This window comes from Trichechus manatus, unplaced genomic scaffold (assembly GCF_000243295.1).
Source record: "Trichechus manatus latirostris isolate Lorelei unplaced genomic scaffold, TriManLat1.0 scaffold00058, whole genome shotgun sequence".
NCBI classification, from domain to species: domain Eukaryota; kingdom Metazoa; phylum Chordata; class Mammalia; order Sirenia; family Trichechidae; genus Trichechus; species Trichechus manatus.
Window position 1 is genome coordinate 14,146,506 of NW_004443994.1, and position 18,972 is coordinate 14,165,477.

At 35.6% G+C, this 18,972-nt stretch overlaps 1 protein-coding gene across 1 annotated transcript in view; it reads right to left on the minus strand.

Moving 5' to 3' along the window:
* The window catches only part of DPYD (dihydropyrimidine dehydrogenase), a 926,643-nt gene that overhangs the window by 496,143 nt on the left and 411,528 nt on the right, over positions 1-18,972 (minus strand). The window contains exon 11 of the mRNA XM_023733350.1: positions 5,721-5,931. Within this exon, the coding sequence (XP_023589118.1) occupies positions 5,721-5,931 (211 nt within the window). The remainder of the gene's footprint in view (positions 1-5,720; positions 5,932-18,972) is intronic.

Sequence of the window (18,972 nt, forward strand, 5' to 3'; positions counted from 1 at the left end):
AGGCCAACTCTTCAGACAGGGATTGGACTGGACTGTGGGACATAAAGTGATCCTCGTGAGGACTGTGCCTCTTAGTTCAAGTAGACACAAGAGCCTAAATGGGCAGCTTCTGTCCGGAGGTGAGATGGGAAGGCAGAGAGGGCTAGGAGCCGGTTGAATAGACATGGGGAATCAGGGGTGGAAAGGAGGAATGTGCTGTCACAGTATTGGGAGAGAAATTAGGGTCACATAACAACGTATGTATAAATTTTTGTATGGGAGACTAACTTGAAATGTAAACTTCATTTAAACTACAACAATAAAAATAAATAAATAAATGAAACTTATTAAGTGCTAATGAAACTGTGAGGTCAGTGATGTTAAAGAATGAAGAGCTCTCCTCATCAGTTCAAAACTAACAGAAGAGACATGTATACTCTCAAAAGTGGCATTTGTTTCCAAGCAGAAAGAGATGAGGGGAAAAACTATAAAGTAAGCAAGAAGTCCCTGAAACCTGACACAGTTTAAACAAACAAATGCAGAAAAAATTCAGTTCAATTCAATAAACATTGATTCTGGTGTTTAGCAGAAGAAATATATATATATGTATATATATATATACACATATATTTTTTTTCCCTCAGTGGTTGGGAATATTTGTGAAGTATAAATGCCAGTTAAAGGTATTTTGTGCTTAAGGACTGACAATCTTTTGAATCAATCTAGAGGGAATGAATGACAAAATTTAAAAGGTGGAACTACTTTGGACATTTCACAAGAAATACATTAAGTAAGGGTAAGGCTTTATTATCTTAATTGAATTAGAAACTGGACACCATTGCTTTTCGAATTTGTGACAGTAATTAATGAAGAATTCAATTAAATTGTGCTCATAATAAGCAGACATGTTTTATGCACAGCAATGTGGAATATGTAGTTTTTTGCTTCTATTTCCCTTTCACTGCTCCAATCCACACATAAATAAATAAACAAATAAAAAATAAGTATAAAAATTAAGGAGAATTATGTAAAATAATGATGATTACTTATACTTGCTATTAGCCTTAGCAATAATGCAATAAGTGCCACCTGTAATCCAAAGATATTATACAAATTTATTTTTTTTTTAATTTTTGATGTACTTACCCTTTTTATAAGTTTTCACTCATTTATCATTTTATGACAGGAAATATTTATTACAGGTCTATTGGGTACACATGGAGCCCTAGTGGTGCAGTTTTTAGGAGCTTGGCTGCTAACCAAAAGGTCGGCGGTTCAAATCCACCAGCCACTCGTTGGAAACCCTATGGGGCAGTGCTACTCTGTCCTATAGGGATGCTATGAGTTGGAATCAACTCAAAGGCAGTGGGTTTGGTTTTTTTGGTTTATTTGGTACATAATACTAAATAAAGTTATTTTACATTCTCTATTGTGGATTATAGGCCTTGCAAAAGTCATGCAATATATTGGAGAAAAAAACCTAAGATTAAAAATTTAATTTTTGTCAAACTTCCCGAGTTAGATTACCTTAACAGATGCATATTAAGTATATACTTGAGACTCAAAGTATTTTCATCTAAAATACTACTTTAATTAGAGAATGTTGAGATTGTAAACTATCACTGTATTTTATATGTACTATGTCAAATTTATTTCATTCCTTGAATCCTTTAGAGTATATTATGTAATCCATTCATCAAGGATGTTCTGAGTTACCACTACAGCATCCACCCTGTTCTTATACTGGCAGAAAGAATATAAGAGGGAACAGAGGAAAATAAAGCCGAATACATAGTATAAGTTTAGGAGCTTCATCCTATAACACAGAATAATATTGGTGAAGTTAATAGAAAGAAAAACTAGGATTAGAAATTTGAATCTAGGAAAACATTTTGAAGTATGGTGCTGAGTAGAACTATTGTACCACTTAAAATAACAGGGAAGTTGAAAAAGAGATGTGTTTTAGGGTTATCTGATGAGGTGACTCTTAGTTTGTACATATCTCTCTGAATGGATTCTTCATTTTGTAATAAAATTGTTTTTTTATTGTTCTGCCTTCACTCTTAGTTGGTAAAGTTTTTAAGTGCAAGGAATGTCTCATTCATCTTTGTTCTCTACTGAATATAATTTGGCACCTCACATTCACTGGGTACTCAGTAAATGTCACATGCATGAACATAAACGTGGTATAAAAAGTCATCAGAGATATGGGGAGTGGAGAAATAGATTTCAGTCATTTGCACAGAAATGAAATAGTGCTTACTGTAACTCTAGTTGCTACCAGACACAGAGAAGCTCATTAAATATTTCTTGCAGCAATGAATGTGTATGAATACATGAATGAATAAATGAATGAGACATAATCAGTTCACTGAGGGAATAAATATATTAAGATAAAAAATGGAAAAATCTTAACTTTGGAAAGTACTAAAATGTAATAAGCTAGAGGAAGAAAAGTAATCAGTGATAGATAGCCTTGGAAAAGGAATAGTTAAAGGGAAAAGAAAGAAAATAGAGTGTCATAAACAATAATAATGTGTTACAGTTTTGTTTCCAAAGCAGTCTCACATTATTTCATTTTAATTCTGACAACAGCCCTGAGAAGTACGGAGAGAAGGTATTATTATGGTTGTTTTTTTATAGATAAAGAAGCTGAGGCATAGAAAGGTTAAGTGTCTTGGAGGAGAGCATTTCAAACAGGAAAAAATATTTGACATTGTCAAATGCAGAAAAGAGAATAAGGACTGAAAAGATGTCACTGCATTTGGCATACAGTTCATTGGAGCCTATGCAAAGTGAGGATGGGAGGAGGGAAGTAGAAAGGTGGAGATAGAGCTTGACAGTTTTAGAGAAAAGTTGCAGATAAATGTGTTAAAGCATCCTATCAGTATCAGGATGGGACAAGAGGTAGGGCAGCCTACAAAGAGAAAGAACACGAATATCTTCTCTTTTTACCCAAATGCGCACAGTGATTTCTGTAAACTGATTTTCATCCTGCCATAAATATGTGTATACACATGAAAGTTTCTGACTTTGCAATTATTATTTCGAGATATTAAATGCTATTTGGATAAGGTCCTCTTGATAACTTCTAACAAATACTGATTCCCCTCCTCCCACCTCTTTCCTTAATGTTTTTTCATTCGAAAACGGCACATAAAATATTTGGATGGAAGTAGAGGCATGGAGGCTATTTAGCATTACAACTCTTCCAGCTCCCTTCTCACTTGAAAAATAACTCCTTATTAATGTAAACATTGAAGGGCCCTGGTAAAGCAGGAAGGACACCTGGTGGCTCAGTGGTTAAGCACTGCTAACTGGAAAGGTTAGCAGTTCAAACCCACCAGCTACTCCATGGGAGAAAGATGTGGCAGTCTGCTCTGGTAAAGATTACAGCCTTGGAAACCCAACGGGGCAGCTCTACTCTACTCTGTCCTATAGAGTTGCTATGAGTCAGAATCAAAGGCAACCTGTTGGTTTGTTTGGGCGTGGGTGGGGGTTTAAACAGGTAATTCTATTCAGGGATAATTTTTCCAGGAGGTTTTTTATTTCGAATCAGAAGGGAAGAAAAGTATAGCGATATATATATATATATATATATATAGTGAAGAACTGTTACCACGATAACGTGGATTGGAGCCGCCTGCCTCAATAGCCAATTCTGAGACGGGGTGAGGTGAGCAGCAAGATGTTTATTATATATCGATATATAGGAGACGGAGGGGAATAGATTCCTCCAAAAAATCTGTCTCTCCCACTGGAGATCTGCTGGAGTCTTTTATAGGGACAGTATTGTGGATCTTTTGCGATAGTTTCCCCTTGAGGTGGTGATGTCTTAGATGAGTTAACCTTCTACTGGTATTCTTAGAGGTTATCTGGTGACATCTTTGGGGATTATCTGGCAACATTCTGCTTACTCTTGTCACAAGATGGATGCTTTGTCTGTTTTTTCATTCTTAGATCATTATCACTTGTTTTCTACCCTACAGGTAGGAACAGGTTAATCTTAAACCTTTTTGTAGAGACTGGAGAAAAAAAAAAGATCATGAGACAATGTGGCTGTTAACAATGCGGGAGTAAACAATAGTGAGCTGGGCCTATGCAGCCTCTTCCAGAACCATTTTTTCCTTGACTTCTCTAAATGTATATGTGGCAGTAGATGTCGAGCACTGGAAGAAACATACACAAGTAAATTCTGGAATAAGATATGCAAATTATGGAATGAATATGTCAAATAAAGAAAAAATTTCTTCTACTGCATATTTTAAATACTAAACTTTTCACTCTCACGGATATAAAGACATACACACACGTGCACACACATCCCTAGCATAAGTCTACCAAAATTGCATCATAGATTGCAAAAGCTGTTTTTTATGATCTTCTGAGTAGCACATACTTAGGTTTGCTTAGGAAAAGATACATTTTTCTTAATACTAGGGTTGTCAGTTGAGGAACATAAATTTAGTTGGGCAATCTAAATTATTTTTTCACAATCAAATCATCAACAGAATTGCTAGTTAAATAAGATTCCACATTTTACCCAATTTTTGATGATGTGCAGAGTAGGAAGAAAAATATGATTTTTTAAGATAATAAAATGCAATTTACATATTGTTATTTTTTTTCCCTGAACCCAATTAATGAATAAACAAACTGCACTGTGGCTGTGTCTACATATCACATAAATATCTAGATGAAAAGTGACAAATTCAGGCCATCATCCAGCTATTTGAAAACATTTATCTCGATGACATTAAACATCTGGATGATTCCAAATACCAAGATGTTTGATGTCCTGCAGATAAAATATCCTGATGACTGGATGAATTTTTTCACTTATCTGTTATATAAAAATGCACATTGGTATGCATATGTCTCTTCCTATTTCAGACACAAAATATATTTTAGCATGGCTATATTAGGAAATCGTAGACAATAATTGTCGTTTCGATGTTTTTGTCATTGTTCTTAATGAACCTCTGACTTGGAGAAACTTCTGTTTTTCTTTTCTTTCTTCTTCTCAGTAGATAAAAGTCAATAGCCAGTGTGAATTCAATGATAAAGAATGTGCAAAATAAAGGCACCTAGGCACCTGAAATTTTGTTTACAATGGGCCATGAAAACACTGTGTGGGAAAAATATAACACAAAGTAGTCTTAATTGATTGACATAATATTCACTTTAAATGCTATATAAAACCTTTCCTTCTCCCATTATCTTCTTCTTGAAAGCATTTAGTGCTTCCTTAGCATGTCCGTTTATGCCATGCAGGTGAAATGACAGGAGTTCAAACTTTCAAATTTGATAATTTTGATGTTTTTAATGATGGTTTGGAATGGAGAAAGTAGAACACATGAGCTATATTTTTGTCTACTCATTAGATCCTTATTAGACTACTGCAACTTCTCTGCCACATTTTCTTGCTCTATTCTAATTGGAGAAAAACCGTTCTTATGTTAGAAATGAGGCAAACATTACTATAAAATAGAACATGTATTTTGATTCTCAACTTAAAAAAAGAGATTGGTGTTCTTTTCAATTCTCACCACTTTAACAGTAATTCTGCATAAGCATTAAATATCATTTCTAAGCCTTTTTAAACCAAGATTGCTTGCATTCCATACTAGAAGAGAGAAATGAATGTTACAGTGAAAAACAATTCCCTGAAAGCTGGAAACTATTATGGCACTAAAATAACAGACAATTGCATAACACATTTCAACTTCCAAGCACTCTACCTTTAGGATCACTCAGCACTGAACCAAAGGCACTGATGACCACGTCAGCTTTCAGATGGACTATCTGATCTTCATCTTCATTCCAGTTTCCAGTTTCATCTTGCTCTGTCCGAACAAATTGCATAGCAACAATTCTCCCACCTTTTACTATAACTTTCCGCGGGGAAAGAAAAGGCAAAAATTCACACTTTTCTTCCTTAGCAAGCTCCATCTAAAACAAAAAAAGAACAGGAAAAAAAAACAAAAACTTGCAAGTGTTTCTTCTCCATATAGTATTTGATTTTTAATTCAATTATACATGCAAAAGCTTATGATGCTTAGATCAACGTAAAGCTTTCTGAGATTCAGTTATTATCTGTTTACATCCCGTAAATCACTGACTAGGTGGGGGGAGGGTCTTGAAGATTGGAGTTGTGATGTGGAAGTTTATAATCGTGGCATCAAAGATATTTCTCAAGTTTGGGGCATTTCATTCCCTGTGGTTAGTTGAGGTTTATTGAGGTTTGTGGCTACTGTAATCTCATCTTTTTATGCTCTCATTTCTGTAAATTAAAGTTCTCTTTTGGATCATGCCACATATGAAAAGAAATACATCCGTTTATTACTTGGCTGCGTCTATTTAAGCTGGAAAAAAGTCAATAAAGTGGGCGAGCCAATCTGTGCAAGTACACAATTAGAATGGTAAGTAGGAGAAAAGAAAGCTAGAGAAACTCTGTGGAACTAAGACATTAAAAAACACAACAAAACATAACAAAAAATATTCTTCCCTTTGTAAAAGCACAGAAGCAAATACTGTAAATAAAAAATTTAAGAACAAGAACCAAGCATGCTCCTCCTGATAAACTCCCAGTCCTTCCACATCTCTTACACAATTCATTCCTCCATAAAATCAGGAAGCACTGGTTTTTGTTTGTTTTAATACCAATAATGGGATGCCCCTCAAGACAGAATGTTAACATTTACTTATTTGCTTATTTTTCCATTCACTGATCTTGGGGAAACCTTTGACAATGTAATTCTAATGCAAACACCTCAGGCTAGCATGTTGAGTATTCTTTTTTTAAATGTAAAAATGTCATCGGGGAAATACAAATCAAAGCCACAAAGACATTCCACTTTATCCCACTAGGATGGCTATGATCAAAAAACCAGAAAAAAAAAAAAAAAAAGGTGTTGACAAGCATGTGGAGAAATTGGATACTCATCAACTGCTGCTGGGAATGAAAAATGGCGCAGCCACTACCGGAAATAGTTGGGAGGTTCATCTAAACATTAAAATAGAATTATCATATGACCCAGCAATTCCACTCCTAGATATATACCCAAAAGATTTGAAAGTAAGAAAACAAAGAGATTCTTGTACAACAGTGATCATTGCGGCACTACTTAGAATAGCCAAAAGGTGGAAACAGCCTAACATCAATAGATGACTGCATAAACAAAATGTGGTATATATACACAATGGAATATTAATCAGCTATAAAGAGAAATGAAGTTCTGATGCATGCTACAATATGGATGAACCTTGAAAACATTATGCTGAGTGAAAAAAATACATCAAAAAAGGACAACGATTATATGATCACACCTATATTAAATATCTAGTATAAGCAAATGTATACAGACCAAATAAGGGCAGTGATGCTTCAGTGTTAGAATTCTTGCCTTCTATGTGGGAAACTTGGGTTTATTCCTGGCTAATGCACCTCATAGACAGTCACCAGGTATCTGTCAGTGAAGGCTTCTGTGCTGCTATGATGCTGAAAAGGTTTCAGCAGAACTTCCAGCTAAAGACAGGCTAGGAAGAAAGGCCTTGTGATCTACTTCTGAAAATCAGCCAAAGAAAACTCTATGGATCAAAATGGTCCAATCTGCAACCGATCGTGGGTATGGTGCAGGACCGGGCAGCGCTTCGTTCCACTGTGCCCAGGGTCGCCATGAGTCACAGACCTACTCCACAGAAACTAACAACAACATAAAAACCAAAGTTTCTTAGTGGTTACCAGGGTCAGGAGGGAAACGAAAAAGGAGTCATTGCTTGAGTTTCTGTTAAGGATGATGGAAAAATTTGGAAACAGATAGTGTTAATTGGTGCATAACATAATAAATGTAATTAATGTCACTGAACTGTACCTGTAAAAAAATGTTGAAATGGCAAATATTATCTAGATTTTTTTTAACCACAAAAACAAACAAAAAAATGTAAGAAACTTCCTACTGAAGAGGGTGGGAGTTGTCTACTCTTGTTGGATCCCTCCCCTGTGGCAGCCAGCTTCCATTTCTGCCTTCCTTGAAGATCTTCAGGCGGCATGACATCTGTTTTCTCCCATGTATGCTTGCTTGCTTCTATGCCTGATTGGCAACTTTTATATCTCAAAAGTTATTGGCTTAAAACACACCCTACATTGATATGGCCTCATTAAAATGATAAAAAAAAATGCTATTTATTTGTAGTTGCTATTCTCTGAATTTACTTTTCCCCCCAAGCATTCTTCAATTATTCAATATCACTTAGTAATGGGATTGTGATTTCAATAGAAAGGTGGCCCAATAACAAAGGTTAAAATAAGGAAAGGCCAAAAATAAATCTTAGACTCCTCTTTAATTATCTACAAAATAAAAATGTGTGATTTCTGGAGGGCAAACTATTCCTTGAATAATTCAAATTACCAAATAAATCCAGATTTAGTACCTGTTTTCTATATCACTTTTGTCACATGTGTGTAATGTAGCACCTTAAAACTCATCGATATAAACCAGTTTATTGTGTTTCACAAATGTCAAGTGATGCTAAATTTTAATGATAATGCCACACTTGATTGAATAACAATGCCAAATGTTTACGATGAGAATAAATCAACACATGATGCATATTTATAACAGCACTATTTTCCATGGAAGGCAAAAATAAAATATTGAACTATGCCACATATATTGAGAACATGCCTTACTGATGCATTTAGGATCTGTTCTGTCCCATTCTGCTCTTCTTGCCTGTTAGTACTTAAGTAGTATTTATCATTATACATAGATAATCTCTTATCCTGTTTGGCACATTTAGAATTAAATTTAGAAACAAAAACTGGACACTACTCAGACTTTTAAGAATTTAAAAGAAAAATCACCAGTGATTTAATATCTGAGCATGCTTTAATCATTCTCTTTCTGGCTGATAAATTACCATAGATATGACTTTTCAAAGTGCAAAAACTATGTACAGTTATAAACATAAAAAAAATGTTTCTTAACATATCCTCAGCTCATCATAATCTTCTATATGCACCACTGCTGAGAACTCACATTCTAATATTTGGGTATTCTCCTCAACTATCTAACAGTGCACAAAACTCAGGTAGTATGAATTCTGACCCCCACAGAGGTTAATCTGAATTTCTACTTCAGAAACTTTAGAGTTGCTCTTTACTCTCTAAAACATAGGATTAGGCCACTGGGCAGCTATGACATAAATCCCCACTTCTTACTATTTTGCTATTAAGTAGCTAGACTTTCCATTTCACAATAGAGGTAGACATGTTATTTGAATATATGTTTATATGCCTATATCTATGTATCTATCCATCTACCTATCTATTTAGAAAGTATTAATATTATGTTGGGAAAAAAAGGAACTGAGATGATTAGAAATATCAATAATAGATATATAAGGAAAATGAGAATACAGGGTAAGTGAAGCCACATACCAAATGAAATGTCCTTGAATTATTTGTGGAAAAGATGGAGATTTACTTTCAGTATTTAAGAAATCTGTATAACGAGGTAATAATAATAATATTTATATAGCAAGTATTCTTCTAAGTGCTTGTTATGGACTAAATTGTGTCCACCAAAAATATGTGTTGTAAATGCTAACCCCTATTTCCTATGAATGTAATCGCATTTGGGAATTTTTTTTTTATTATTTAAATGAGGCCATATCAATGTAGGGTGTGTTTAAAGCCAATAACTTTTGAGATTTAAAAGTTGCCGATCAGGCACAGAAGAAAGCAACATACATGGGAGAAAACAGATGCCATGCCGCCTGAAGATCTTCAAGGAAGGCAGAAATGGAAGCTGAAAACAGACAAGGACTTTCCCTCAGAGCCGACAGTGAGAGAAACCTTTCCCTAGAGCCAGTGCTTTGAATTCAAACATCTAGCCTCCTGAACTGTGAGAAAAATAAATGTCTGTTTGTTAACCCATTGCCATAGAGTCGATTCTGACTCATAGCGACCCTACAGGACAGAGTACGACTGCCCTCATAGGATTTCCAAAGAGTGGCTGGTGGATTTAAACTACCAACCTTTTGGAAAGCAGCCAAGCTCTTAACCACTACACTAAGCCACCCAAATGTGGTATTTCTGTTATAGCAGCACTAAGAAACTAAGACAGTGCTTTACATATAACTCATTTTAATCCTCACACAGATGTGTTATGACATTTATATATTAGTTATTATTTAAAAAAAAAAAAAGATTAAGCTCCACCAACTTTTTCTCCCTGCTCTGCCTCTAAAGGCCAACAGCACATTAAGCTTTATCATGATTTACAGTTTTAACACCCAGCCCTAGGCTTGCTTGCCTTACAAAAAAACTCTATGGGAAAACAGTATTACTTCCTACTTACAGAAGAGAAACTGAGGCTCAAAGAAACCAAAGCCATATATTAAAGGAGGACAAATCTTAGATAACACCCTGATCTAGCTGAAACCAAACCCTATGTGGTTTTCATTATGTCCAAGGATAGCAATTATAGTAATTGAAAAAATGAGACTTTGTATGGTTTTAGTTGCTGAACCGTGGAACAGGAAAAGATCTGGTCAACAGCAAATTAAAGATCAAGGGGGTGGCTGAATAAAGGTTGCCCTCAGTGGGCAGAGGAGATCCAGACTTTTCAGTCTAAGTGAGTATGTTTAGAGGTTCTATAAAGTCATGAAATACAGAACCAAGTGATAGACTATAAACCCAATATTGTAAATGAGGTAATAGAGACTCCTAGAATCTAGAGAAAGTGTAAGTGTAAAACAAAAGAAGTACTACTTCACAAAGTGGCTAGTAATGACATGGAACATATCATCTCAAGATATAAAAGTGGAAAATTAAAATAGAATTAAAAAATTAAATTTGTTAGGCAGTAAACTTCACAAGAAAGTCCTGTTGGCACAGTGGTTAAAAGATCGGCTGCTAACCAAAAGGTTGGCAGTTCGACTCCACCAGCCGCTCCCTGGAAACCCTATGGGGCAGCTCTACTCTGTCCTATAGGGTCACTATGAATCGGAATCGATGCAACAGCAACGGATTTGGTTTTTAAACTTCACAAAACTCTTTAAGTACAGAAAGAATATCTTTTTTACCTATTTCTAGTGTCCCATGGAGGAATTGTCAATATTATTTAACAATTCAAATATTCTACAACTGATGAATGCAAGGAAATGAACATTCAGACAGATGCCCAGCAAGTCAGAATAGGCACCAGCCAACAGACCACACAGAGGAGCATGAAGGGAATTTCAGCCCTGTCTGTGTCTATCAAAAGGACTGGTCAACAACAGGCCTTTGATAAAGTTTTATTTGACAGGATGAATAATAAATTAAATGAAAACCAAAGAATTATTCAAATTAATGAAAGGGCAACAAACTAATAGTCTATTGAGTAAATGGCTACTAAATGCCCATTCCAAAGCTAGGTAATAAGGTGCATTCAGAAGAATGCTACCTGACCAGATCATCCCTATGTTGTGAGGCTGAAATCAAGGAGTAAGTAGTGTTCCTCTTCAGTTGTCAGTTAAGCTCTGATCAGAAAATAATGGGCCAGATTGGCTAGTGGTCTAACCTCATGTAGTGGGTCTTAATATTTTACTGTTCAAATCAGCCAGCCTTCTGTTATAAATAATTCACACACGTCAGTGTTACTGCTTTTAACACCTAATGTTCCTTAATGATCATTAATGATCAGCCACTCTGTGAGTTTACTGTATGAATGCTTCTGTTCATGGCATAAATGCTTATTTGTTGATGGATACTGTTCTCATTAGGGATAATAGGTACATTAAGCAAATATGTAAACCTCTCTTGTCCCTAACTCTACCAAAAATAACTCAAAGGAATAAAGGAGTAAGCAGCCGTAAGTTTCCACTTTCAAGGTTTAATAAATCAAATTGTCACTTTCTTTTCATACAGTATGAGGGAAGCGAAAAAATTAAAAAAAAACAAAACACTCTTCTTAGCTTTGATTTTCACCTCCACGTCCAGGAAAGGTATGTGGCTGATGCTGAGTGAAATAAAAATAGCGCACCATAGCATGCAATAATGATCATCATTTTAATGATTAACTTTATGTAATGTGATGATTTGGTCTGATTAATATTACAGGCATCATACTGTGGAAATTATGAAACAACTTAATTTACCATAATTAAAAGCATGATGTCAACTCATTTTTAGATTGCATATAGTCAAAGTGAGCATAGGTTATAAACTATAATGAGCAGAGCTCAAAACCAGCATACATTAAATTCTGGAATAATTTCTAATATGGCAAAGTTTGAAAAGCAATATGAAGAAACAATATATTTTGTAAAGATTACCCTCTAATAACTAGATATTTAAAAAGTTTGGATCCCTGGTGGCACAGTGGTTAAGTGCTCAGCTGCTAACCAGAAGGTCAGCAGATCGAATCCACCAGCTGCTCCTTGAAAATCCTATGGGGCAGTTCTATTCTGTTCTATAGGGTTGCTATGAGTCAAACACAAAGACCTAAGAAATGTTATTTGTGACATTTTTTTATTAGTCTTGTTTGTTAGTCTGCTTTGGTCAGTGACAATCCTGGCCAGTTCTACCTTTCATTTCATCGGTGTAAAGTTATGAGATGTACTACACAGTAATAGCCTCACTCATTCATAAAGGTCAGCCTGGAAAAGATACTATATAAACTAATCTTGGATGGCAAGTGTTGCTGTTGTTGTTATTAGGTGCCATGCAGCTGGTTCTGACTCCTAGCAACCCTATGTACAGCAGAATGAAACACCGCCCAGTCCTGCACCATCCTCACAATCGTTGTTATGCTTGATGGTGCAGGACCGGGCAGTGTTTCGTTCTGTTGTACACAGGGTTGCTAGGAGTAGCAACTGACTTGATGGCACCTCATGGCAAGTAGAAATTAGTTAATGAGAAAGAAATAGTTAGCAGCTGGCATGCAATCTATTCTCTCCCTTTGGGGAGGGAAGGTGTAAAGGTATAGTGAGGAATAGCTGAAGAAAGAAAGAATTAAGTTAACTTTGTCAAATCTTCTTGTAAACCTGCCTCTGGGAAACAAACTATTGGTAGTTGCAAGTGGGAGAGCCTTTATCTATGGAATGCTTTTAGCAAGATACCTCTGTTCTGTCTAGGATTGCTATGGTAAACAAACCTGAAAACTATGGGTTTATGGGGCATGGCTCCCTGGAAAGAATCTCATAAGCTGAACATAAACTGGAGATGTTTCCTAGCTGAAAGAGCTTCCTTTCTATAAGTGATACAGCTGTTCACATTAGAGATCTCATATCTTAATCTGGGTTAAAACCCATCTTAATGCAAAAAGAAGTGACTTGGAAAGCTGTGTTGATCTCTCCTTGCTTACCTGACACTTTGTATTTTTTGCTATTACTGAAATTATTAATAAATCTTGATACATAGTGAGATCTCTAATTCATGTGAGTCTGATTTCACAACTCAATCTTCTGGTTACCAAGGGGATGAAGAAGGGTAATGGAGTTCCAGAAAGAGGCAGCAAATTGTACCTATCCACATTTGATCTCTGATTCCTTAATTTATCTCAATCATTCTTGAAAATATTTTGTAATTTTTTATTTATACAGTTCACAGTGAGTAGTGGAGTGCAAAACAATTATGATATGCTTATTGATTTCTGGTAGATACGGGCTGATTTTATAACTATGCCTTCACTCATGCAATAGAGTTTGCATAAGGCACAAGTCGAGGGTCCCTGCTTTAGTATCTGCTATGGTGTTACAGACTTCATTCATGGTCTTTTCACTTCCAGCTTTTCAAAACTGAAGAGTCTTGAACATAAATAAACATATCTCCATATTAGAGTTGCACAACACATCATATAAATACAGCTGCCCTTCAATGGAATTTACTGATTTCATTATGTCACTATTGAGCTGTAACAACTAGAAGTGAACGGCATAACTTAGAGGCTTAATGCCATTGCACAGCTATCATAAAATACACCTCTTCAAAGAAGAAAAGAGTATTTTTAAATATTACTCATTTATGATTGACATGCCATTTTCTTAAATCTGACTAGCTCTTATTACCCCTCATCTTAGGTTTTGCTACAGTCAAGCATGCCTGGATGCTGTTGGATCTTGCAAAATGATCTTCTTCATAATTTGGTGCCCCGGTGGTACCCTTTTCAATCCTGAAATGTACACAAATCTGTACAAATTAGGATCCTCTGAGTTCCTCTGCAACCTGCTAATCCTCTCTAAGACTAATAACATTTTTTTTAATTTTTACTTTTTATACAACGCTTGGTTATAGATATATATATTTTTTAATTCCTATTTTTGGCTATCTTTTAAGAAACTGAAGACCATGGATTATTAACATTTTTCAATCTATTTTTAATGTTAGGTTGATATTAACCCTTTACCATTTAGTCGAGTCCCACTCATAGCAACCCTGTAGGATAGAGTAGAACTGCCCCATAGAGTTTCCAAGGAGTGGTTGGTGGATTTGAATTGCCGACCTTTTGGTTAGCAGCCTGAACTCTTAACTACTGCACCACCATGGCTCCAGATTGATATTATAATGTGATAAAATGACAATTCTTAACATTTAAATTAAAAAATACAATAGTTACTTCTTTAAAAGCCATTAGAAGTAATTTCAGGTATACATATATACACAAACATATAAGAAAAAAATATATTTTTAGTATTTCATATTAATCTAAAGCCTTCCTACAAAGTTTCCCATAAGGTTTTCCCTAAGATCTAAGATGTTGGTTTACTTAACATACATCATGGATCACGTATTCTATATTTTGAGTCAGAAACAAAGTTGAATGACCCAATCCACTCGAAGAAGGCTGCATTTTAACTGGTGAGATGGGTATAAAGTCATAACTACCCTATGTGAATAAACGCTATAATAGCAGGAAGCATAAAGAGCTATAGGAGCACAGAGAAGGAAGAGGTCAGTTTGGGAGGGAAGCAAGGGAGGCTTCAAATGAAAATCACTTTTGGTGAAGACCTTGTAGGATGAGTATACCTTTTTAAAAGGAAAAAAAAAATCACTTTTAAAAAGAATAGCAACTCTGTTTTTACATCAATTCATGTGTGTTATTCATTTTTTGTTTTTGAATTGTATGCATGACCAATACGTGTATTTTATAAATTATAAGTACCAATTAATTTTTAAAATTTTAATTTTATAAGACAAGAAAAGTAGACATTGGAAAGCTGAGATAAATCCTATTAACGGGACAAGGGATTCAATTTCACATAGAGTAACACCAACTTAGAGATATTTAATAAAGCTTGACAATGATATACCAGTTTAAAATGTTCATAGTTAATGAATCTGTATGTATGAATGTATTTATGTATCTCTGTGTGTATCTATATCTATCTATCTAGATACACACACACACATACACATATTTGTATATATAATATATATGGAAGATTGGTAAACCTTTAGGTATATAGAGTTTAGCTCTACAGATATTTCTAGTTAACACAATGCAACAACACCCCTTGGAATTTTTTAATATAGTTAAGCTTTTAGAATATATAATCTTGAATGGGCGTAGACTTGCTAGTTTCTGGCTATTTACAGTCTTTTTTTAACTCACCATCTGAATTATCACATGTAGTGTCGAATTCTGACTACACCTGTCAGCTTCTTTGATATCCATTTCTTGAATACAGCAGATTTTGCCTCACCAACTGACTGGGGATACATTAATTGCAGCCTGTTTCAAGTGTAATGTGTATAGATATTGCCAAAATTTTCAGTATGGAGTTGCTGTCATTCCATGAGGAGAGAGAGCCTTCCTGACCAGATTCCATATCAATCATACATCATTCTCTTTTAATGTCAAAAAAATATAGAATTTGGGGAGTGTAAGAAAACTTAAAAACCATGTAGACCCAACAGTAATTTTATAGGTGGGTATAAAGAAGTCTAGAATATATAACCTAGAACCAAGTGCTCCAACTTTTGGTTAATTCCTTTCTGACTTTTTCATTCTACTTTCTCGTACTATACTGAATTTTCACACCTTTCAAAAATAAAAACATGTACAGATCCTTTGAATGCCTTTCTTCTGTCATCATAAAAGCACTAAAAGTGTACTTACTATTTTAGTACCAGGGAGGTCCCGAATCACCATAAATTAACTTTGTGTACCTGGGGCAATCGTGTGCGTTTATTTATTTCCTTGTGTTCGGGTACCTTTGTATCACCAATCAGGGTAACAGGTCTCTGACTACTTTCCATGAAAAACACCAAAACAAATGATGTGCAGGTGCCAAATGTTGAACAGCTGCTATAAGCATCACCCTTATTATGTAAAAGTAAATGCGTCAGCTTATAGAAACTATATTCTAAAAATATTCCCAGGTTAATGTTTCTAGTAATTAAACGAAAACTAGAAAACATCAGTTACTTGTGGAAAAACACGTTTAGCCAGCAAGATATGGACGATAAAAGTATCTATGTATGTAGCTGTAACATGATTATTTGACATTAAAAATGTCTGAAAGGAGGCCTACCAGTCATGTCACCTGAATGAACTATTAGGGGATATACCTGGAGGTACCAGAGGGACTCAAATAAATGGCACATTTTTTCATATGAAGATGTATTATTTTAGAGTTGCAGTAACAGATAAAGGAAATTTTGAACTAACAGACCAGACAATCTGGCACTTAATAAAAATATTCTTATGTATCATTCTGACTCAGAGAGACCCTGTAGGACACAGTAGATCTGCCCCATAGGGTTTCCTAGGCTGTAATCTTTATGGGAGCAGATCACCAGGTATTTTCTCCCATGGAGCCACTGGCTAGGTTCGAACTGCTGACCTTTATTTGCAGTTGAGCACTTAACCGTTGTGCTAGCTGCGCTCCTTCAAGAGATACTAGAGATTAGCAGAGACACTATTGAAAATATATTAGCATTAAGGATCTGTCATGTTTTGATGCTATTGGAAAATTGACTGTGTGAACAAAAAGTTATTGAAATATTCCTTGTGTGTAGGATTGTGCTATTGAAATAATTTTGTACCATACATTTCTACAAAGTCCTTTCCCAATCTTTTTCTTCATATTTATCAACTCAAGTGGGTCTGTTGAGTTCTGACCTTCATGCCTCCTTTTAGGGATTCCCAACTGCCTAAAGCACTCTTGCAGTTCTATCTGATCTGTCAACAACTTTTAACACCAGCATTTTGGGGGATTCTGTTATCCTGTGAAATTTAATCTCACTTATTTAAGCTTGCAGAAAGTACTGGAGGGAATTATTAACAGATTTTCCCTCATTGTCTTAGAGGACAGTGCTGAGTGATTGGCTGGTTTCCCTAAGGACCCATGGCTGAGAAGCACTAGTTTGTCAGTAGTATCCTATTTAGCATGTGTGTGAGGCCACAAGGGAGCCTGAAAGCTATTTGGAATCAGAGGTACATCAACATGCTGATGATGTCTTCGTATCTTTGTTTCATCAAACCTATATCCTTTAGCATTAATGCTTTCTTAACTCAGATAGAAAGTACCCCCAAACAGCATACTGCTGTGGTTCTAATTAGATAGCTGGAAACTATGTTGACAGTCCAAGAGAACAGCTGACCAGCAGCCTCACCATCACCTGGGAACTTGTTAAAAATGCACATTCTCAGGTCCACCCCAGATCTACTGAATTAGAAACTTTGGGGCTGGAGCCCAGCAATCTATGTTTAAGAAGTCCTTTAAAAAAAATGAAATCTGTTGCCGTTGAGTCGATTCTGACTCATAGTGACCCTATAGGACAGAGTAGAACTGCCCCATAGGGTTTCCAAGGCTATAATCTTTACAGAAGCAGACTGTCACATCTTTCTCCTGTAGAGGGGCTGGTGGGTTAGAACTGGCAGTCTTTTAGTTAGCAGCTGAGGACTTAACCACTGCGCCATCGGGGCTCCCTTAGAAGTCCTCTAGGTGATTATAACACATAGTAAAGTTTGAGAACCATATCATTAGAGAAATGGGATACACAGAATCTATTGCGTGGTATCTCCTAGCTTTGTAGATGAAAACATTTCTGGATCCAATCATATTGTTCTTGGTTTTTAACCATACAACATACATAGTTTCAAACACTTCTATGTTAAACGTAACTGATCTCTGTAATAATTCATGTTTATTACTAAAGGGTAAGAGAACTTTACATTGTTGTGTATTTTCTTCCCCCAACTAACTCTGAAAAACATCTGGGAACTAGGCTGACATGAACGAATTAAACTACTCAAACTTCAACATGCTTTTCTTGTTTTTATTTCATTTTTCATCTGTCACCTTGTCTGCCTACTAATAGTTTTCATCAATTGTGAGGCAAATATGACCTTCCAAGTAAGAATCTTTAAAGTCCTAATGGTGAGGCATCTTATTAACAGAAAATCATGTTATTCCCAAATTTCACCCAAGAGGCCAAGACCTGTAAACAACGCACGTATTTGAGAAAATCTCTCAAAGATCCTGCTCCTGAATCTTCATTGATTTTTAAAGAAAGTGTGATTGAAGTGTGTGTTGAAGGCAGACAGCATAGGATGAACAGGACAAATGCGAAGGAATGGTGCATGATATGAAATTCTTCATATGGGTTCAAATGTGTCCTAAGATAAAATCTCATAAACCTATGTTTTCAAGTAGATTCATGATATGATATTGGGTCTCTAGTTCCTGCCTTTCCAGTTTCCTGAATTTTAGCACTGCAATGTCATGGGTCTTTTTCTGATGTGCACAAAACCAAGTGATGGCCAAGAGAGGCTAACACTGGAATCTCTACAAATGCTAGAAGTCTCCAATCCTAAAGAAGCATAAGCATTGGCCATACTCTAATAATGCTTTACGTATTACTTCTCCTCTCATTCTGAGGAATTTTCCCTAAAAATTACCAGATTAGCCTTCAAAGGCCTACTGCTGTAACATTTATCTAACTTGCAAGGCATTTGCCCCCTTTAATGGTAGAAGCCCTGGTTGCTGACTCACCCC